The sequence below is a fragment of the Neomonachus schauinslandi genome, chromosome 5, assembly GCF_002201575.2.
Source record: "Neomonachus schauinslandi chromosome 5, ASM220157v2, whole genome shotgun sequence".
Taxonomy (NCBI): domain Eukaryota; kingdom Metazoa; phylum Chordata; class Mammalia; order Carnivora; family Phocidae; genus Neomonachus; species Neomonachus schauinslandi.
The window spans coordinates 108,884,697-108,908,485 of record NC_058407.1 but is presented as its reverse complement, the minus strand read 5'-3'; the positions used below and the strand labels follow the sequence as shown (position 1 = coordinate 108,908,485).

The following is a 23,789-nucleotide window of genomic DNA, read 5'->3' as shown; positions in this document are numbered from 1 at the left end:
TCTGAGTTCAGTAATAAAACAAACTCCTTCATTTTATAGAGAAGGAGGCTAAGACAAGAGATTTTGTGACCTTGTTTAAGGTCATCTAATGGCAGATAAGAACCCCATTTGACTAACTCTAATGATCTTTCTACTGTAACTGTCCATAAAATAACTTTTAAAAAGGGAAAAACATTTATTATTTCTTGGAATAAAATTATTCTAGGTGTAAAACAAAACACAATCTTTCCCCAAGGCTTTTACCTTAATATGAAATTCCAAATTCTCATCCATGGAGTAAATGTAATTAAAAATATCTTGCACTATTCTTGGAATAATCCCCATGCCTTCTGGATCATGAAGTTTACCCTAAACAGAAAACAAAATGAGACTTTAAGAAGTATGAATTAAAAGTAAAAACTTTCAATCTATAATTTACAGTCAGCAGAGGACAGTAATTTTAATTGTTGCCATTTTTTGGTGAAAACAGCTTTACAAGTATCTAAAAAAATCCAATTCAACTATAACATATTGGTAAATTACACATAAATACTGCATGTCAACAACAAAGGTTACCAACTGATCTTAGCCTTTTATTTAATCATTAGATTTAGATTACCCATGCTTGTGCATTGAACTTATTTTCGAAAAAGGTTTGTTTCTTCCCGTAAGTATTGTTCCTTCAAGTCAGATCCACACAAATACTAGAAATGTCTTTGTTCTAACTTTACGGAATAAGTAATATGAATTACACTAAAATAAGCAGTCATTTATACAGAATGCTCAGATAAATGATAAAAGCAGATGCTTTGTTTTCTAGATATAAAGTTTGGGCAGGACCACATCTTATTAATAGCAGCACCGATAACTGTGGAGACATTCTTACTAAAGAAGAGTAGCCAATATTTGGAGAGAATTGCTCTGAATACAAATGAAAACATGAAACATTCAAAATTTCAAATTTCCCATTATTATAAAGTAACAAAATTCCTCTTAATTGTAAAATGCTCATATTTCGTGGTTACGCTGATAAAACAAAGTTAAGATATGATTTCAAGTATATAATTTCATTATTCAAACTCCAGAACTGATTAGATTCCAACAGTGACATTACCTGTGTATTATTTCTACGAGAATGCAATAAAGAGTAAATAAAGATGTTTAAGCATGGTAAAACCATTTCGCAAATAATGAATGAATGCACTGTCTATTCTGAAAACTACATGCAAGTACAAATTACGAAATGTTACCTCCATTGTGTGTGTCTTCCCAGAGGATGTTTGTCCATATGCAAATATTGTCCCATTGTATCCCTCAAGTACATCTATGAGAAAATAAGAAATTTTATACCTCAGGGGATTTATTTTTCCCTTAAAAAAAGATTCATAAGAAATTACTTAAGAATATTAGAAAACACTCTGAAAAAATTCACATAGTAACCCTGTTCCTCATCCATGCATAATCAAATCTGCACAAAAATATCTATGGGAAGAATGGCGAGGCAGATTCAGATGTTCTTTACACTAATATGAAAGATACCATCAAAGTTGAAGTTCAGTTTATGAAAGACTGAAGAAAAATAAGAATATATTAATAGTAATTTTCTTAGTGATGATCCACCTGAGCAATTACTTTCTTTCCAGCCCAGATTACTTTGTGTGGTCAATAAAACACAAATTTTAAATTCCACTGTTTATGATCATCTCTTATGTAAATGTACATCTCAAATGTCTTTACATCTGTATTCCAAAGCTTTATGTGACCTAAAAGAAAAAAATGTCCTGCAAATTTACATTCAGATATGAATTCACTTTTACAAATAGGATTACTGATTAGTGGTTAACTGGTAGCTAAAACTCACAAACCCATACAACAGTCCTCCTTATAAGCATAACAAGCCCACTGAAATAAATTTTCAGAATACCTGTGAAATTAAAAATAAACCTTTTCTAGCCCCGTATGTACTCCAAGATCTACCTTTAACAGATATCTAAGTATCTTCCTTTACTAGGCTGAAGGGAAAAAAGAAAATGCGAGTAACAAGGTGACCTTTTGATTTTTAATTTTCAGGGATTTGGTTTGTTCTGTTTTGTTTTTGGTGACAAAAAGGTGCTATGAAATTACATTGTATTCTAGAAGAAGCCAAAGTAAAAAGTGAAGCCTCTAAATCCTTGTTTTAAAATTGACTAATTTTTTAAAATTGATTTTTTAAAAAATTGGTTATTTAAAAAAGAAAAAGAACAATCCCAACACCGGGCACAACTAACTAGATACTAACAAATTTCCTACAGACACATTTATTAAGGAGAAAAAGAAGGTATTTACTTCCCTGGGAAAATTTTAAGAGATCTCAAATCACATTTAAAATAGGTGGCATTGGGGGCACCTGGGTGGCTCAATAGGTTAAGCATCTGACTCTTGATTTCAGCTCAGGTCATGATCTCAGGGTTGTGAGATCGAGCCCTGCATCGGCTTAAGACTCTCTCTCTCTCTGGGCGCCTGGGTGGCTCAGTCGGTAAGCGTCTGCCTTCAGCTCGGGTCATGATCCCGGGGTCCTGGGATCGAGCCCCGCATTGGGCTCCCTGCTCAGCAGGAAGCCTGCTTCTCCCTCTCCCACTCCCCCTGCTTGTGTTCCCTCTCTCACTGTGTCTCTGTCAAATAAATAAAATCTTTAAAAAAAAAAAAAAGAAAAGAAAAGATTCTCTCTCCCTCTGTACCAGCCCCCGCCTCCCCCCGCCACCTTAAAAAAAAATAGATGGCACTGCAGTATTTCTAACAAGAAATTATCTGGAGTACTCCATATAATTGTTCTCAGTATATCTATGCCATACCTCCTACTTAAGATCTTTTAACTGATCAAATAAAACCTAAGGATAAAATCCAAACTTTTGTTATATCTATAAATACTGGTAGGTGAATTAACAACTGACTCTCAAGATCACATTAGTAGCATATGTCTATAGAATATTACAGTATACTTGTGGTTATGTGAAACTATATTATATGAGGGCACCCAGGATAACAAATGTATACATTTGTTTTGGGGACTTCAAGCATAACTTCAGAGATTATGAAATATTCAACATTCAAATATTTACTGAGCACCTGCTATGATCTACACTCTGCTCTCAGTGCAAGGGTATTAACAATGATGGATTAGGTGATTTCTAGACATGCCACATTATCACTAAAGTAGTTTGATAAACACTTTTATCAATTAGGAAAATAATTCTTGCCTACCTTCAAATCCATTCCTGACTTTGCTTTCTATAGTGACTTATCCCCAACAAAACTAAACATACAAAGGGAATACATTTTACAGTTAGATTCCTATAACCACCACCAAGATTCTATCATTAACATTTTATAATTTTGCTGTTTAATCATGTTATTTATCCATCCATCTCATATTTTAATGCATTTCAAAGTAAACTGCAGACTTCAGTACACTTTCACCTAAATACTTAACCATGCAGGTATCATTAACTAGGATTCATTTTCTAGTTTTATTCCTGAGATAAAATGTATATATAATGAAATGTACCTATCTTAAGCATGGATCTTTAAAAAAAGAAAAATAATATTCATCTAATTGAAAATCCTACAGGGCATACATCTGTAATCAGGTAAAATTAGGCACTTTTTGACCTGGCTCTTGTTTGCCACCTCTCACCATCCTTCCTCTCACACCGCTGTTTTGTGTTGGTCAAAATGATCAAATCTGACAATTTCACATGGTTCAACTTCAGTCACACCATAATGTATGTTGTTCCCCACATTGTGATACTCTTCTCATGTGGGTATGCCTTGGTACATGTGTCATTTCTGCCTGGAAGGCACCCCTCCTTCTCCTTCCTACTCTTTGTGCATCCTTTAAGACTAGCTTGGGCTTTACTTTTTTTCTCCAACCCAACTATACAAATCACCCCCAAATAAACTTGGAGGAGTCTCATCCTACGTGTTCTTATAGCATCTACATTTATTTTTTTAAAGATTTTTATTTATTTATTTGACAGAGCAAGACACTGTGAGAGAGGGAACACAAGCAGGGGAAGTGGGAGAGGGAGAAGCAGGCTTCCCACGGAGCAGGGAGCCCAATGTAGGGCTCGATCCCAGGACCTGAGCCAAGGGCAGACGCTTAACAACTGAGCCACCCAGGTGCCCCAGCAACTACATTTAAACATTATCCTTATCGCTGCATATTGCAACTGTCAATTTACTTATCTGCCTTCTTCACCAGCTTACACTCCTTGAGGCCAGGACTGTGCTTAACTCTTAGCACAATGCCTGGCACTTAGTAGGAACTCAGATGCTTGCTGAATGATTATTACCATTACTAACAGAGCATCTTTCTAAAGCCTCCCTCCCTCTTTAAAATATACTTCTGCTGTTCTTGTGAGAAACAGAGATGGACAACTATGGACACATACTCCTTCTCTCATACTTTGTAAAAAAGAAAAACATATTTAGTAAGCAAGACAACAGCATAACACCTTCTAAAAGTCACTTATCTCTCTGACCTTCAACTTCCTCATCAGGAAAGGGAAAGGCTTAGGGGAAGGCTACGAAAATTGGAAGTCCTCATGTAAAATTATTATTGCTAACATCTGAGAGCATACAATGTGACAGGCTCTAATAATTTTTCATATATTAATGTATTAAATCCTCACAAAACTGTGAAAGGTACTATTTTTAGTCCCACTTTACAGATAACGACACTGAGAACAGAGAGATTAATTTGCTCTACTTCCACAGCTAGCAAGATGCAGCTGAGATGCAAACCCAGACAATCTTGGTTTTAAGGACATTCTCTTAACTGCTGCACTGTATTATCAAGAAACACAGGAACTAAAATAAATATATGGCAGGCTACATCTGGAAAAATTAAAAGTAAATACTGTGGCAGACAGTTCAGGTCAGGAAGCTATGGTAGGAAATCTATGAATACCTGGTATGATGAGGACTCTATGAAGGCCTGGTATGATGGATAGCATATAGCAAATGACAACCACTTCATACAGGGAAGTGAAAAGACATCACTCAAATTTGGAATTCACTAGAGAATAAAAGCGGGTAAGCCTTGTTCAAAAAAAAGAAAATTTATTTAATGAATTTATAGAAAGGAAAAAGTAATAGCTTTGCACGTAATAAGGTTATATATAAACTTGTACAGAAATTTATGAAAACAGTGCTTCAGCCAACTGTCAGGAGCCCAGAGGATGACCTGAAGCAACTAGCAGCCTGCTCATCAAATCTACACCTCGGAAGAAATACCTATCACCCATCATTTTGCTGATCATTGCCTACCAGAAGTTTCTAACCATGGCTTTCCATCAGGTTTGTTTGCGAGTGACTGTCCCAACTCCACCCTGCCATGTATTTAATCGGTTTCCTATCTTCAGACCTCACCAGGCACCCACCACCTACCCCCACCTCATCTCCTTTCCTTAAATCTATGTATTTACTGTTAACTCCTCCACATTCATAATTTTGTCCAGGACAAGCCCCATTACCTATTATATATCCAGTCTCTTCCAAAGTGGTAGAGAGCACTTGGGTGAAGATAAAAGGAGCAAGTCAGGTGATACTTTTCTAATATAAATTACAAAACTAGCACAGAAGCTGGAGAGCACTTTCTATTATAATAGTTGCTTGAAGTCTTGTTTTGTAGAATGAAAATACTGTAGGCTATGAATTATCCCAAGCACAATTATGGTTGATTAAATTATGAAAATAATTTCTTCTCCTAGAAGAGAGCAAACAAACAGCAATTGGTATCTGCTGTGTGCTTGCTTCTTCATACCAGGCCCTAAGTGAAGTTCTTTTTCATGAATGAATCATCTTTTTAAATCTTCATTATACTCTTATTTTGCAAAACAAGAAACAGAGACGTAGGAAGGTTAGGTAACTTGCCAAAAGTCACACAGGTAGAGTGGCAGAGCCTAAATTTCAATCTAGGTTTGTCTGATTCCAAAGCCTGTGTTCTTATCCACACAACAAATAAAGGAACTGCTATTCAGAATTCAGTTCCAAACAGTAAAGCAGGAATTTGCTGTGAAGTAAAAGGGACCAAAGAGAATAGGAGGGACATTTCACTAAATGATGTCATCTAAAACTGTAAAGAAATAAAAGAAGGTAATAGAAACAATAGAAACATGTACCTTAGCACTTCAGGACAACAGACTTCAAAGAGTTCTGAGAAAGGCAGATATGAGACTATTATTTTTTTTTTTTAAGATTTTATTTATTTATTTGAGAGAGAGAATGAGAGAGAGAGCACATGAGAGGGGGGAGGGTCAGAGGGAGAAGCAGACCCCCCGCTGAGCAAGGAGCCCGATATGGGACTCGATCCCGGGACTCCAGGATCATGACCTGAGCCGAAGGCAGTCGCCTAACCGACTGAGCCACCCAGGCGCCCCAGATATGAGACTATTATTAAGAGACTATGGGGTACCTGGGTAGCTCAATCAATTAAGCATCCAACTCACAGTTTCGGCTCAGGGTGATTTCACGGTTGTGAGATCAAGCCCTAGGACAGGCTCTGCACTCAGCACATAATCTCCTTCAGATTCTCTTTCTCCCTCCCGCTCATGCTCACTCACTCTCAAATAAATAAATAAAATCTTAGAACAAAAAAGACTATATAACCAAGGATGTGCAAGAGATAAAAATCATTAGAATAACATGAGAAAAATAAAAGCCCAGAATTAGTAAGTCTAACCAAAACAAAACAAAAACTAAGGCCCTAAAAAGAGCTTTTAAAACATTCAGAAAAAGACTAATGTCTGAGTAGACCTGCACTGCCCAGAGAATAAAATGTTAACAGACAATATAAGACAGGGGTATTCCCATTTTATTACCACCTTCTACAATATTATCCTCAAAATGGAACAGAATAAACACTGTCAAGAGAGACTTTAAGGCTGAGGTGGGTAAGACAGCGAAAGAATGGTTTTAAATGAGCTGAAGTTTCTAGTTATAAGAGAATCACATTCCATGGATAAAAATTTCACAGCTACCATAGCTGATTTTTAAAAGCCATGGAGAACGAAAGCAACAGAAGATGACTAACTTGTAAATGTTATACTCATTTTCAAAAAGGAAATATGATAAATTATTTTTGGTACACAAAAATTTCACTAAAGAAAAGCTATGGTTGAACTAACCTCATTTCCTGTTGGGATAGGGTCACCCAACTGATAACTCTGGGGAAACACAAGCCTCATGTACCATGACTTCATAAAAGGATCCGTTTTTCATCATATTCTTGTTGATGATGTTGACAAACTAAAAACTAGATAACTGTACAAGAGAATCTGAAGTTGGCTGAATACCCAGTGTGACTTAAAAATTAACTCCCCAAAACCTTACTCAGTTTTTAGAAAACTAGGCTAAGGACCATGGCCCATTAAGCATTTTATAAATGATTTAGAGTAATATTTTTTCAAACAACGATGTCTACAAATAAGGAGTTTAACAGAATTTCAAAGTCCTTGTCACCATAACAGACTTATCAAATATGCTGATAGCCAACATACATCCCTAATTAGATAACCATAAAAACAAAACTCAAAATATAATCAAGAGCTAAAATGAACAAGATGGAATCCATACTTTAAAAGCTTATAGTCAAATTAAAAAACTCCAATATTGAAGTGTAGAATGGGGTTTAATGTTGGCTACAGCAGATGTGAAAAAGACCTGTACACTTAAATTGCCCAGGAGCTCATGAATCAATAACTTAATTATTATTTAAAAACCTAATATAGGGTGCCTGAGTGGCTCAGTCGTAAGGCGTCTGCCTTCGGCTCAGGTCATGATCCCGGGGTCCTGGGATCGAGTCCCACATCGGGCTCCCTGCTCGGCAGGAAGTCTGCTTCTCCCTCTCCCACTCCCCCTGCTTGTGTTCCTGCTCTCGCTATCTCTGTCAAAAAAAAAAAAAAAAACTTAAAAAAAAACAAACCTAATATAAAATCTTAGGCTGTACTGATGAAAAAGTATGTCAAAATCAAGGAATATAATTGTGTTCTATGACAGATCCACTTGGAAAACTATTTGATGCCTACAAACAAAAGATGACACTGCCTATTCCTCTTTGTTGCAATCATTTACAGAATCAAGTTAATTCTCCAACACCTCCTATGAATATTTCAGCATCCAGTCCACCGTCTTTCACTAATACCATTCCTGTTGTGATTCTTGGTGGTTCCAATGTCCATGTAGTAGATGATGCTACTAAAATACCCTGGCCTCTCAGATCCTGGGCTTAGTTTTCTCCATAATCTTGTCCCTTACTCCTTCAGATGCCAACTAACTTCTAGACCTTTTCATTACTACCTACACTGCCTTCCTAATGTCAATTAAGTATCCACCTCCTATTATTCCTTCTAGTACCCTGATTCTAACAAACCTTCAACCCCACTAACACTATAACACACTAATCTTACCACTTCTTTTCACTGTCCCTCAAACCTATTCCCCCCCCCGACCTGTATTCTCCTTCCCCTCATTCACCTTAGATTCCATGGTTCACTATTATCATTATTCTCTTGATTCATCCTCAATGCTCTTGCCCTTCTCTCCCTCTTTTGTAATTGCCTGGCAAAACCCCAACTAGGTAAATTCAACTCTTCTGGCAGCTAACCTCGAGTGGGCCCTTGGCAATGCTGCCTGGCAATACTGCCACATTTCCCTAATCCATTCTCTTCTACTGCCAAACAACTTCATTCCTTCTCCTAGAACCCCCTACCCCATTCCTAATTCTGGGCTAACTTTGCACCCTTGATCACAGACAAAGTGGAATATGAAGAGAACATCTATATTTTCTTCCATCACACCTATAAACTTAGTTCTATCCCAAAACTCTACCTTTTCTCCTCTTACTGGATGAACTGTTTGTGCTCCTACTTAACCCTAACCTGTCCACCTTTATACTGAATCCCATCCCCTCCACCCTAGTGAATGCCACAGGACAGGTTTTTGCCTCAATCTAAATACTTTTTAACAATTAGAGCTGACAAAAAGTAGAATAAATTATATCATAAAGTAATAGCTATTTAACTGTAAGATCCCTTTGACAAAAGGGACTTCTGTCGTAACTAGAAGTCCAGATAATCACTCACACACTCTCAGCTCTAGGATTCTATGGTTTTAGAAAATATAAACTTAAAAAACCTTGGTATAAATTAATAGTATTAACTGGAACGTACACACTTTTCTCACCCTTGGTAACCTCTGTTAAATTCCTCAAGTGTTTTTCTGTTGAACACAAGAGGAGTCTTTGGGGAAGAAAGAACAATGAATGGAAGAATGATAGACTGCTGCCATTTTCTACTACTTTTTAGAAACCTGTCTAACCATTCTGTATTCATTTTCAAGCTGCTGTATTTCCAGAACTGCTACCGTAGAAACTCTCTTGGGAATATCTAATAGCACTGTATCTTCCAAAAACAAGTGTGTAACGCTAATATTCTTTTTTTTTTTTAAAGATTTTTTTTTTTTTAATTTATTTATTTGACAGAGCGAGAGAGCACAAGTAGGGAGAACAGTAGAGGGAGAGGGAGAAGCAGGCTCCCCGCCAAGCAGGGAGCCCGATGTGGGGCTCGATCCCAGGACCCTGAGATCATGACCCAAGCCGAAGGCAGACGCTTAACCATCTGAGCCACCCAGGCACCCCCGCTAATATTCTTGTAATACCCTTCACTAGGTACTGTAAATAAATTAGATCATGAAATCTGAGCAATGGTTTACTAATTGTATTTGATCTTTTTATTATTTAAACAACTGTCTTCTACAATTAACTAAAAAAGGGGGGGCATTAAAATGAAAAAAAAAAAACTGGGTAAACGGGAAAGATCACAAACAATATTTTACTTATTGCGACAAGAGCAGGTTAAATATATTTACCTTTAACAATCTTCTTTGCACAGTCATTATATACTTGCTCTTGAGAGGTGTTTGACTGGAACACTCGGTCAAATGCGTAAGGCTTGGACTGAAAAACAGAAACAAAGGTTTCAACTACACAAATTAAAGGTGAATGGACACTTCTAAGTTCCCTTAAAGATGTCATCATATATTTAACCTTCTAAATAGGGTACCTACTATACATTACTTCATGTCACAGAATCTTGTGGAAAGGACCTTAGGGATCACCAAGTGCAAATCCACTAGAATGAACTCCACAAAACCAAGAATGTCTGTTTTAGTCTTTTATTTCCAGGGCTTACCACTACTGTAATAGGCACTCAAATGAGTGCGGACTGGTTTTTCGTTTAATGAGTGTCTACTCTGGCAAGTACTGAGACTCTATTTTCTTTTCTTTTCTTTTTTTTTAAAGATTTTATTTATTTATTTAACTGGCACAGAGAGAGAGACACAGAGAAGACAGCGAACACAAACAGGAGGAGTGGGAAAGGGAGAAGCAGGGCTCCCGCCAAGCAGGGAGCCCGACGTGGGGCTCGATTCCAGGACCCTGGGATCATGACCTGAGCCGAAGGCAGTCGCTTAACCAACTGAGCCACCCAGGCACCCCACTGAGACTCTATTTTCAATAATAATATCATTTTGCAGATAAGGAAACTAGAATCCTGAAAGGTACAAAAGGTGTTAATGACAAAATTTAAATTTAAATTCAAATCTCCTGCCAATTCAGAGCTCCTTCCACTACTCCCATTAGACTTTTCATTTTACTGCAATAGCTTTTCAATCATTTCATTCATTTAACAAGTATTTATGGAATGCCTGATATACTAGACATACATCTTGCTAGAATGATGACCAAGACAGACATACTCTCTGCTTTAGTGGAGGTTAAGTAATAGTGGGGCAGACATCAGACAAATAATTAAGCAACTAGAATTCTGACTCATGCAACAGAGTGCTATGAGAGCATATAAGAGAAGAAACTGAATCTGGGAAAAGGCAGAAGAATGTCAGGGAACCACTCTGGAGAAGGGATGTTTAAGAACTGAAAAAAGAGTAGCACCTAGCTCACTGCTTGTCTCTTCAATACTAGTCGTGGGAGGGTGAGTGCAGGAAGTAGCCTAGGTATTGGACACATAAAGATCCTAAGGCAGAAATGAGCCTGCAGAATGCAAGAAACCAAAAGAAGTTAAGTTCGAAGTATAAAGAGCAAAGATCCAACGCAAATAACACAGTGAAAAAGGCAAATAACATCTTAGTATTATTTTAAAAAGTTCTGACCTTGTGGGTTCCCTGAAAGGATCCTGGGGACTCATTTAGAGAAGTGACATGGTCTGAAGAATGAGCCAGAGGGATGGAATTTTTGAAAAAAATTAGAGTATAGTGTCCATGCAAGTCAAGGAAAAATTATCAAGGAGGGAGTGATTGTGTCAAATATAGCTGCGAGGTCAAGGTAAAACTGAAAAATATCCAATAACAAAGGTTAGATTGGAAAGAGATTAAATAAGAATGGGAAGTAACTAAGTAGAGCAGAAATTTGGCTGTGGGTCTAAAGACTTTTTTTTTTTTTTTTTTAAGGACAAAAGCTGAGCAAGTTTAAATGTTGGCAGGAACAATCTAGTAATCTAAGAGAAAAACTAAGCGTATACAGATGAGAGAGGAGGGCAAAGAGGTTCTAGTATTTGAAAGTATATACTTGCTCTCTACCCTCTCTTAAAGGAAAGGAAGGAAGCTAGACCTTAAATACAAAACAATCATGACCATCCAAAAAATCCTTAACATTACAGATGACTTCCCAGGCCTTAGCTAAAAAACACCTTACTTTTTAGGAACTATACTTCACAATCTCCTTCCCCAAAGCTTGGAATAACAGTTACAATGAAAAGTACAATGAAACAGACACTCCTAAATGGCTATCCAAAGTCATTAATAATTGTTCTTCCCCTTGCCGCTTCCCACTACATAGGCTGGGAAGCTAACCACCTGATAGCCTAGTCTCCTTGCAACTAGTGGCCACATGACCCAGTTCTGGATACTACAAAGTAAGTGATGGTCTGCTGAGGGGACCTGGGAAAGGGTTTTGTTTTCCTGACAAAAAGGACCATCTCAGGGCACCTGGGTGGCTCAGTTGGTTAAGCAACTACCTTAGGCTCAGGTCATGATCCTGGAGTCCCTGGATCGAGTCCCGCATCGGGCTCCCTGCTCAGCAGGGAGTCTGCTTCTGCCTCTGACCCTCCCCCCTCTAGAGTTCTCTCATTCTCTCTCAGATAAATAAATAAAATCTTTTTTTTTTTTTTTTTTTTAAAAAAGGACCATCTCAGCTGTAGCTGCCCTTTCTCCTTTCTGGAATGATGGAGTTGTAGCATCCATCTTACAAACATGAAGAAAAGTCAATAGCTTAAGGATGACAACAGATAACAGAGTCAGTAAGTAGTAGCAGTAGGGGCCTATCTCCAGACTTTTAACATGTGAGAATAATAACCTCTTATTTATTTAAATCACTATTTGTTGTTTGTTTGCCTTCTGCAGCTGAAAGCATTTAAAAAAAAAAAAGATTTTATTCATTCACTTGAGAGAGAGAGAGAGAGATAGCAACAGAGAGCACAAGCGGGGAGGGAGTGGGAGAAGCAGACTCCCGCTCAGCAGGGAGCCCAATGCAGGGCTCGATCCCAGGACCCCAGGACCACGACCTGAGCCGAAGGCAGACATTTAACCAACTAAGCCACCCAGGCGCCCCAGCTGAAAGCATTCTTCAAGGATATATACTATGATGACTTCACTTTGGCATCAATTAAAAGTAGGCATCTCAATGTCTGATCATTCTTTGCCTATGAGACAAACATAAAAGTGTCCTTTTGCTAAGATTCTACAAAGACATTAACCTTCAATTTTACAGGTGCAACTAAATAAGAGACAATCTGTTCTTCTATTGATTATACAAGATGTATTTGTGATAAACAATTTTTGAAAACATAAGCACAATCAAAATAACAATCTCTGGCCAGAGATAAACCACGCTAATTTTTTCTATGTGAAGAGAAAATAAATTTTCCTCTTCATGTATCCAGCAAACATTTATTTAGCACCTATCAGACATTGTAAACGAGTAAAGGAATTTTAGAAATGTTATTTAATTAGTACAGACTGTATGGTTCAAAGAACAGAGAATAAGGCTGGGTAGAATCTTGAATACAGGGCTCCTGGGTGGCTCAGTGGGTTAAGCATCTGCCTCTGGCTCAGGTCAGGATCCCAGGGTCCTAGGGTGGAGTCCCACATCTGGCTCCTTGCTCAGCGGGGAGCCTGCTTCTCCCTCAGCCTGCCACCTGCCCCCTGCTTGTGCACGTTCTCTCTCTGACAAATAAATAAAATCTTTAAAAAAAAAAAAAATGGGTAATAGTAAAACCTGCCTAAAAAGTACTTTATACAGATGTTCACTATGGCATTCCTTATGGCAAATATGCAAACTAAAAAATAACTAAGCAGGGATTAAGTGATATTTTTAGATGTTATATCATGGTTAAATCAAAAATTAACAAGTGCTAAGCATTAAGTTGACAAAAATCTTATTTTAATTCCAAAACTAAACTATAATTTCGTTATGTAAGGTAAATGTTTTGATTAGAGATCTAGCCATGAAGTTACTAACTGATGATAGCTTCCTGGAATGAAAAACAAGATTCGTGAAACATAAAAATTACTTTTAATGGTCTACAATTAAGGGACATCTCTTTTTTTTTAAGATTTTATTTATTTGACAGAGATAGACAAAGCGAGAGAGGGAACACAAGCAGGGGGAGTGGCAGAGGGAGAAGCAGGCTTCCCGCCAAGCAGGGAGCCCGATGTGGGAGATCAATCCCAGGACCCTGGGACCATGACCTGAGCCCGAAGGCAGACGCTTAACAACTGAGCCACCCAGGCGCCCCGGGACATCTCTTAACTAAAAACTTTTCAAATAAATTAAACAAAGGAAAACTCATGATCTGGATGTCCGTATCTTAAAAACCTGGTTCTTGACCTTGAAATGTACATTATGGAGTCTTATTTCTATGAACCTTCAAAGATACTCCAAGTCATAAAATGCATTCACATCTGACTTAGGCTTCAAAGGGACAAAACCAAATAGGAATAAGCTTATCTGAACTGCAACCATAACTTAGATTTTTTTCTTTTTAAGATTTTTTTTTTTTAAAGAAATTTTTATTCATTTTACAGAGAGAGACACAGCAAGAGAGGGAACACAAGCAGGGGGAGTGGGAGAGGGAGAAGCAGGCTTCCCGCCAAGCAGGTAGCCTGATGTGGGGCTCGATCCCAGGACCCTGGGACCATGACCTGAGCCAAAGGCCGATGCTTAACGACTGAGCCACTCAGGTGCCCCTAAGATTTTATTTTTAAGTAGTCTACACCCAATGTAGGGTTTGAACTCACAACCCTGAGGTTAAGAGTCGCAGGATCCACTGACTGAGCCAGCCAGGCACCCCGTACCTTAGATTTCTTAAGTGAAGTGGTTTCTGTTTATATCTGCAGAGACAGGTTGAACACCAAATCTGATTATAAACGTCACCCTCCTAGCAGGAATATACCTTTCTCTGGAATTCTGAATAGTGATCCTCAGATCATAGGGCATTGTATCTTACCAGACTTTGCTTAGTTTAACAATGATTGTTAGCTAACATTCCACAATTGTACAGGTATGTGATGAGGGCTTCTTTCTCTTTTAAGATTTATTTATTTGAGAAAGAGAGCGCACGAGCGCACACGTGCACATGTGCAAGTGCTCATGCACCCGGGGAGCGGGGCGGGGGAGAGAATCTTCAAGCCATCATTCTCCTCTTTACAACAAAACAAAACACAACGAAACCCACCCCACAGGAGCCTCTTGCATGCATGAATCACATGTCAGCAGGCGGGTAAGACCTTCATCATGGATGGGCCCTGATCCTCAGGGGCTGTTTGGGAACCACTGGGCACGGAATCTCCTGCTTCTGGCGGGGGGGGGGGGGGGGGGGGCAGGTTCTAGGCTAGAAACAGAAGAAGTGAAGTGTCCTTGGAATGACAAGAAGTGAGCGTGGAGCCTGCGGCAGGGCTCAATCTCAGGACCCAGGAGATCATAACCTGAGCTGAAAACAAGAGCCACCTAGGCGCCCCTGGCTTCTTCTCTTTTAATTTTCACTTTTTTTTTTTTTTTTAAAGATTTTATTTATTTATTTGACAGAGAGAGAGAGAGACAGTGAGAGAGGGAACACAAGCAGGGGGAGTGGGAAAGAGAGAACCAGGCTTCTCAAGATGCAGGGCTCAATCCCAGGACCCTGGGATCATGACCTGAGCCGAATGCAGACGCCTAACAACTGAGCCATCCAAGCGCCCCTTAATTTTCACTCTTAAGGTAATCAGGATCAAATACCATATCATCATTCATTTGAAAAGAGAAATCATGTTGAGCTATAGACAAGAACTGGACAAGATGATCTAATTAGGTTTTACTTTCCTTTAATTTCAATGAATTACAACAGCCTGGTTTTGGTTCTGACAGTCTCTACAGTATACCATATAAGGAGCCATGATTAGTTAAGATACTTAATACAAATATGCACGTTCCACTTTTACAATGCATAAAATAATAAATTTTTCTATTGGTTTTTTTTTTCTGGCGTTTTCAGCAGGCTTATTTCAACTACGTAAGGTGTTACCCTGGACCTCCTCTTTTGTGGATGACAAGTTCTCTTATTTAAAGCAAATTCTATTTTTATCAAGTAAAGGTTTTCCTTAAATAATCCATTTATTTCATTTGTGTGATATGTGATATTTATACCTCTTCAACAAGCACTTAATTACCCAAAAAATCTGTATAAAAGGCTGTAAAACACAGAGAAACACTATAGGATTACAAGATTTGCCTGCCACAGGATCATATTATATTAAAATCAATGATGTAACAGGAAAAAATATTTGGACAAAAGTCAACTTAGAGGAAAATGAGAATCCTTAAAAATTATTTTCTACAGGAGCACAGATTATACCTGTAATTCAGTAAACTAAAATACCTATTCTTTTACATTTTGATTTAACCAGAAGATTGTGTACAAAATGTTTTAAAATCATGTTCAAAATAATTTAGTTTTAAATGCCGCATTGCAGGGCGCCTGGGTGGCTCAGTTGGTTAAGTGACTGCCTTCGGCTCAGGTCATGATCCTGGAGTCCCGGGATCGAGTCCCGCATCAGGCTCCCTGCTCAGCAGGGAGTCTGCTTCTCCCTCTGACCCTCCCCCCTCTCATGCTCTATCTCATTCTCTCTCTCAAATAAATAAATAAAATCTTTAAAAAAATAAATAAATAAATGCCGCATTGCAGCAATTCCTTCTTAAAACTGTTCATTTTGAGTCAGGATCCAGTAAAATGAACAAAACAAACCTAGAGACTTTTTAATTTTAAAATCTGACTCTCCCAGCTAACCCTTTTAAATTTTCAACAGCGTTTTAAAAAATAAATTCATTAAAAAAAATTGAAACCCCAGATTAACTAATGACTTAGTATATGCAAAGATTAGTTCTTGAAAATAAACATGTTACCTTACATTTCTTAAGGCTATGTTGACTCTGTTGTATTTCTGCTTAAACTTAAAAAAAAAAAATAATGCTTACGAGTTTACCTAAAGGCCAACTGTTTATTACTGATTCACAACTCAATCATCTATCCATTATTTCTATTAGCATTTAAATTTATTTACATTGTTAAGGAAACTTAAATAAGAACTTATAAGAACTTTATCCAAAGCAAACAACCAAGAATACAAGTGTGCTTACTGTGGTAATTGTTTTCTTTTAACTCTTTCCTCATACGTCATATTTGGGCAGAAAGTTGCCTTCTCAATGTATTTTGTGAATCCTAAATCCTATCACTGCAACAAATGAATCTTGGTAATACTTAAAGGTTTGTTTAAACACACACACAAATCTGCAAAAATAAGACATTTTTAATACAAGTCTAAAAGTAAAATTGTTTTGACGTGTCAATCACTGCTGCAGCTGAATAATTACAAAAACTCTATGAGAAACTAGTAGCCAGAATGCCAACTAACCTAGGCCCTGCAAGCTTCCTCTGATTCCATGTCAGAGATATCCTAAAGGAAAAGGATGACTACTTCTGTGCTTAACTTCTTAGTGTTACCATGATGTCATTTCATAGTTTTTCTCATGAACTTGTTAACAAAAAAACAGCCAGTCTTCACACAGTAGTAGCTGGCAGTTGTTTGTAAGCTAACGACGTTCGCCACAAGCCTACAGAGCAACAAAGAGCTATGACATTCACTTTCTAAAGATGAACTTTGCAAACTTTCACATAAAACTCTTAAAGAACTTCAGTCCTGTCTTACATGTCAATGCTCTTAATCATCAATGTCCCATCTCCTGTGACCCCCTTTGTCTTTTTTCCAAACTAAACTGTGCAAACAATATGCTATATGGAATGCCATTAGAGAAAAAATTAACATTTAGATTTTGTACCATGATAGCAACGTAGAAAAAAATTCTGCCACAATGGCGTTACCAAGAAAAGATAAATTTAATTTTCTTAGTCACAATTCACTGTTCTGTAGGCAGTGTCTTAACCTCCATTTTAATCTTCCTGAACTGGGAATGCAAAATATTTTCAGAGACCTTTCAATACCAGATCAGACCTCAAAAAAAAAAAAAAAAGTAAAACATAAAAAATCAACCTTACTTTCTGGTTTCCCTGACAATGATCAACCACCTCTGGTTATGTTTTATAACACAAAGGACACTATTTCTCCATCCTTGAGATTATCAAAATCAACTTTTCTCCAAGGTAGAAGTAGGGATCTAATACTAACAAAAAATCCAGTTTACTGATCAAATTTTATTTTTTATTTTTTTATTTTTTAGAGCTTGCGTTTATAATATCTTGATACACAAAAAGTTAACACTCTTTGTTATACAGTTACCCCATAAAACCCACTAAGAGATAGGCGCCTGGGTGGCTCAGATGGTTAAGTGTCTGCCTTCGGCTCAGGTCATGATCCCAGGGTCCTGGGATCGAGTCCCGCATCGGGCTCCCTGCTCCTTGGGAGCCTGCTTCTCCCTCTGTCTCTCATGAATAAATAAATAAAATCTTAAAAAAAAAAAAAAAAACCCAATAAGAGATAATAGGTCTTTCTGGGCACCTACTTGACCCAATCTGAGTTGGCTAGATCTGCTAGAAAACTGAAGAAAATTGATCACTCCGATTTCAAAAGAAAACTCAGTCTCTTTACAGCCCTTGATTCGCCATTTGTAATAGTTAACATGAACGTTCATTCATCACTCAAAGGACGGGTGGGTGAACATATGAGATACAGATAAATTTGTAGTTGTTCGATCATTTTTCCTCCTCGCGAGAGAGGAATATGGTTCAACACGTAGCTGTATCTTCTGTTTCTATACAACTAGGTATGTTTACTACTTAAGGTACAGTAGGGCTGGTCTTAAACCTCAAAATTCCTAGCTGAACTTTAATCTTGCACGTGTTACAAATGGTAAACTTGGGGGTAGTCCAAAACACCAACAGCAACTGCGCGCACACACACACACACACGCAGAAATATAGGCAAATATGCACTAAACTCTCCCCGGACAGTTCCTCCAGCGCCCCAGGTGGGGGAGTGTCCCAGACAGAGACTAGGCGCCTCCCTTCTCTGCGCACTTAAGACCGGGGTGGGGGCGATCCAGGAACACCCGCGGAGTTGCGCCGTCTCCCTCCCCAGGGTTATTTGAACCGGCAAACTCTACCGGGGGGCGGGGTTGGGGACACCACTGTTCGTTCCCAATTCTGCACCCCGCCACTTCCCTGAACTCCGGGCCCAGCCAGACCCAAAGGAGCTGGATGGAGGGTGGGGGCGGGGGTCACTCACCGCAATCATAACCGTGTCTTCTCCCTGAAACTTGGCGACGTACTTATCGCCGCGGTTCACCTCCGACTCGTTGAGAGGTCTGAAGCGACACATTACTTTGATGTTGCACTCGGCCGGGTCCGCCATCTTCCTCGCTGCCGGGGCCGGAGGCCGGGAACCACTCCCCGCCGCTCAGTCTGGAAGGAAGCGGGCCCGAGCTGAGAAAAGGGGTCGCGAAGGCCGAGAGATTCAGCAGTCTGCCGCGTCGCGCTTCCCCCGGCGGCAGTGGCCGGGGAACCCGGACTCGAAGCGCCGGCGCCGGCAGCCGTCGCCCTGAGGCTCACTTCCGATCCATCATGGCAGCCATGGCGGCGGCACGGGTGGAGAGTCCGCGGCTCCTCAGCTTCTCTCTCCTCGGCCCGGGCAGACTACAGGGGCTCGAGGGGATTCTAGGCCCCGGAAAAATCGCCCCCTCCTTCCTCGGAGACAGCAGGCCGGGCACGCCGTTTGCCCGCCCCGCTGTCCGCTCGCCGGCTCGCCGGCAGCCTCCCGATTCCTCCTGAGGCCGCAGACCGGCGACTGGGCGGTGGGATGGGCGGTGCGCGAGGAGCAAGGCGCACGCGCGGCGGGTCTGGACGCCGTGACGACCAATCCGCGTCCGCGCCCGGCCGCGCCGCCGCCCTGCCGCCCCTCTTCGCCCGGGGGTCGCCGATTCAAGTTTTACCGGACGCTCGCTTACAGCGGTATTTTTGGTTACCCCGCCGCCTGACCCGGCCGCAGAATTTCCCAGAGCGAAGGCAGACGCGCTTAGCTTTCTTTTCTGCAGGGGTCAAGGGATTTGTTAAACTACCTTATGTTGTAGTTTATTTGAATACAGTACTATATTCCTAATAAGGAAGTGTTGGCTTTCTATTTAGTCTGGCGATAAAATTGGTTCCTAGTTCACCTTATTAGAGCGCTTTGCCAGAGAAAGGAAGATTTGAATGAAGGGTGTGGCACGGCTCTCTAGTTTAAGCGGTTACTCTTTCCTGAGAGAGTGGGTTGGGGAGTCAAGAAAGAAAAAGGAAATTTCTCCTAAGGAATGAAGATTACTGAACAAATGTGGAAAGTAGGGTGAGCGGGGAGAAGGCCCCCAGTCAGTCGGAGGTCCCACTTCTCTGGTAATAAGTATATGGAACTCAGCCCCAGAGGAATGACTGACCTGAGTCATTCCTGGATAAAAGGCCTGGATAAATTTGTGGACTACATGTCTAAAGAAAACCACTCCACAGTTGAAGTGGTTTTTTAGAAAGGTGGATACCATAATGGAACTGCAAAGACCATCAGGAACCCTCCCTCTGGTTTTCAGTTTTCGTTTGTAAAATGAGTGATTGCATCATAAAAACCTCCAGTGCTCTCTGTCTTCGCCCAAGACATACCTCCAGAAATTAACCCATAAGTCAACAGGTACAGGTTTGTTGATCCACTGCAATAAAGAGTTTACAACTGAGGAACTATGGGGCATCTCACCAAACAAAGGAAGAGATGGAGTTACACAGCTCTGGGGGAAGTGTGGAGTTTGGGTAAAATTTTAGTGAAGTTGTGTTTCAGTAGGCTCCAAATAAAGCAGAGCGTTGACATCAGGTCTAGACTACAAGTGGACCCAAGGTCCTGTTTCCTTGGGAACTACAAAACTAAGGTAGATGTGGAATGTTGTCTTCAGAAACCCCTGTCCCAAAGCTCTGCACCTGGCTTGAAAGTCAATCAGGGCTGCTTCTCTGTGTCTTAGATCATCCAAGCAAGAATAGGATGTTTTATTTTTACTGATATAATTTCAAACAGTGATTCTGATAGTCTATAACTTTAAAGAACAAAGTTTTCAGTGAACAAGAGAGTAACAGTCACTCAAAGAAGGAGGTTGTGGCAGGTGGGCCACTAGTTTTCAACCTTTGCAGCAGGATCTCATGAACACCCTGTCCTCTTCCCTCTGCTCTTTTCTCGGAGTCCATTTCTTCAACAATTGCTTGACTGTCTTATCTTATCTGCAGCCCTGACCTTTTCACCTGTGTGACATTCCCATCCCTCTAGCTGCTTATAGGCCACCTTGTTTAGGATGCATTACCTTAATGTCAAATTTTTAGTTTTACCAAATGAATTGTCCTCTGCTTCCTGCCAATACTCAGTTCAACTTTCCAGTTTGATTACCAACATCAGCATTCTTCTGTACTCCCAGGTTAAAACAGTTCCAATCACCTATCACTCCACTATTTACTTCATCCTTTATACATGAAGAAGAGAAATATGGTAGTCTGTGTCTAAATTTCCTCAACTTCTATTCCAGCATGCCCATGTGTCTTCATCTCAGAAGATCTGGGGAATGATTGGTCTAAAGCAGTGATTTTCAAATTCTCCATGGAGTAGGGGTTCCAAAAAGGTGACTCAGGAGATCTCATGGTATGGGGAGGGACAGGAGGGTGATGGGATGGCCAAGGAATTAAGCTCTGGAAACATCTGCTGTCCAAGGCACTTCAGTTGCGACTCTTTCCTCTTCCTCCTGCACAGCCGATATGGAAGCTCAGACTTATGAAAACGAAATCCAGAAAGGGAGGTGTCTTGCAAGAGCCTTCTGCTTTCAGATCTGACATACATACTTTTTCTGGGCAAGGAAGCATAAAGAGACTGACCCTGCACAGGACCAGGAAGGGAAAAAATATTATGTCAAAAACAAAATAATTCTAAAAATCATCCTGTCACATTAGTGAGGCATAATGGTATCAAACAATAGGCTTTAGGAATTATTTCATAGGGGTGCCTGGGTGGCTTAGTCGGTTAAGTGGCTGCCTTCGGCTCAGGTCATGATCCCAGCTTTTTGAGGAACCTCCACACTGTTTTCCACGGTGGCTGCACCAGTTTGCATTCCCACCAACAGAGCACAAGTTTTCCTTTTTCTCCACATCCTCACCAACATTTGTTATTTCTTATATATTTGATTTTAGCCATTCTGACAGATATGAGATGGTATCTCATTGTAGTTTTGATAATGCATTTCCCTGATGAGGAGTGATGTTGAACATCTTTTCATGTGTCTTTTGGCTGCCTGTATGTCTTTGAAGAAATGTCTGTTCTTGTCTTTGGCCCATTTTTAAATTGGATTGTTTGCTTTTTGGGTGTTGAGTTGTATAAGTTCTCTAAATATTTTGGATACTAACCCTTTATCAGTTATGACATTTGCAAATATCTTCTTCCATTCAGTAGGTTGCCGTTTAGTTTTGTTGATTGGTTCCTTCACTGTGCAGAAACTTTTTATTTGATGTAGTGCCAATAGTTTATTTTTGCTTTTAGTTCCCTTGCCTCAGGAGACATATCTAGAAAAATTTTGGTATGGCCAATCTCTCTGATTTTTATGGTTTCATGTCTCACATTTAGGTCCTTAATCCATTTTGAGTTTATTTTTATGTATGGTGAAAGAAAGTATCCAGTCTAATCTTCCCAACAGCATTTGTTGAAAAGACTGTCGTTTTCCCATTGTATATTCATTCCTCCTTTGTTGAAGATTAATTGGCCATATAATTGTAGGTTTATTTCTGGGTTTTCTGTTCTATTCCATGGATCTGTGTTTATTTTTATGCCAGTACCATACTGTTTTAATTACTACTGCTTTGTAATATAACTTAAGATCTGGAGTTTGATACCTCCAGTTTTGTTTTTCTTTGTCAAGATTGCTTTGGTCAAGGTCTTTTGTGGTCCCATATAAACTTTGGGATTGTTTGTTCTAGTTCTGTAAAAAGTGCTGTTGGTATTTTGATGGGGATTGCATTAAATCTGTAGATTGCTTTGGGTAGTATAGACATTTTAACAATATTTGCTCTTCCAACCCATAAGCATGGAATGTCTTTCCATTTCTTTGCATCATGGTGAATTTCTTCTATAAAACACTGAAGAAAGAAAGTCATCCTCTTTGGTTAAGCTTGTTCCTAGATATTTTATTGTTTTTGGTGCAATTGTAAATGGGATTATTTTCTTAATTTCACTTTCTGCTGCTTCATTGTTAGTATAGGAACGCAAGAGATTTCTTTTTTTTTTTTTTTTTTTATTTAAGATTTTATTTTCAAGGGGCGCCTGGGTGGCTCAGTCGTTAAGCGTCTGCCTTCGGCTCAGGTCATGATCCCAGGGTCCTGGGAACGAGCCCCGCATCAGGCTCCCTGCTCAGCGGGAAACCTGCTTCTCCCTCTCCCACTCCCCCTGCTTGTGTTCCCTCTATTGCTGTGTCTCTCTCTGTCAAATAAATAAATAAAATCTTAAAAAAAAATACATTTTATTTTCAAGTAATCTCTATACCCAATGTGGGGCTCTAATTCACAACCCTGAGACCAAGAGTCATATGCTCTTCCAACTGAGCCAACCAGTTGCCCAGGAATGTAACAGATTTCTTCTTCTTCTTCTTCTTTTTTTTTTTTAAGATTTTATTTAGTTGTCAGAGAAAGAGTGAAAGTACACAAGCAGGGGGAGTGGCAGGCAGAGGGAGAAGCAGGCTCCACACTGAGCAGGGAGCCCAACATAGGACTCGATCCCAGGACGCTGGGGTCATGACCTGAGTCAAAGGCAGACGCTTAACTGACTGAACCACTCAGGTGTCCTGCAACAGATTTCTTCTGTACATTTTGTATCCTGCGACTTTACTGAATTCAGGTATCAGTTCTAGTAGTTTTTCGGTGGAGTCTTTCAGGTTTTCTCTATATAGTATCACGTTATCTGCAAATAGTGAGAGCTTTACTTCTTCTTTACCAATTTAGATGCCTTTTATTTCTTTTTGTTCTCTGATTGCTGTGGCTAGGACTTCCAGTACTATATTGAATAAAAGTGGTGAGAGGGGTGCCTGGGTGGCTCAGTTGGCTGAGCGTCCAACTCTTGATTTCAGCTCAGGTCATGATCTCAGGGTCATGAGATTGAGGCTGACGTCGGGCTCTGTCCTCATTAGAGAGTCTGCTTGAGATTATCTCCCTCTCCTTCTGCCCCTCCCCCCCCCA

General features: G+C 39.7%; 1 protein-coding gene across 1 annotated transcript in view; it reads right to left on the bottom strand.

Annotated features, from left to right (window-relative positions):
* Positions 1–19,390, bottom strand: part of KIF5B (kinesin family member 5B) — a 47,463-nt gene extending 28,073 nt beyond the window's left edge. Inside the window, exons 1-4 of the mRNA XM_021686504.1 lie at positions 18,805–19,390; positions 9,886–9,973; positions 1,230–1,303; positions 244–348 (exon numbers count right to left, since the gene is read on the bottom strand). Of these exons, the coding sequence (XP_021542179.1) occupies positions 244–348; positions 1,230–1,303; positions 9,886–9,973; positions 18,805–18,930 (393 nt within the window). The 5' untranslated portion in view covers positions 18,931–19,390. The remainder of the gene's footprint in view (positions 1–243; positions 349–1,229; positions 1,304–9,885; positions 9,974–18,804) is intronic.
* Positions 19,391–23,789: the final 4,399 nt, after the last annotated feature.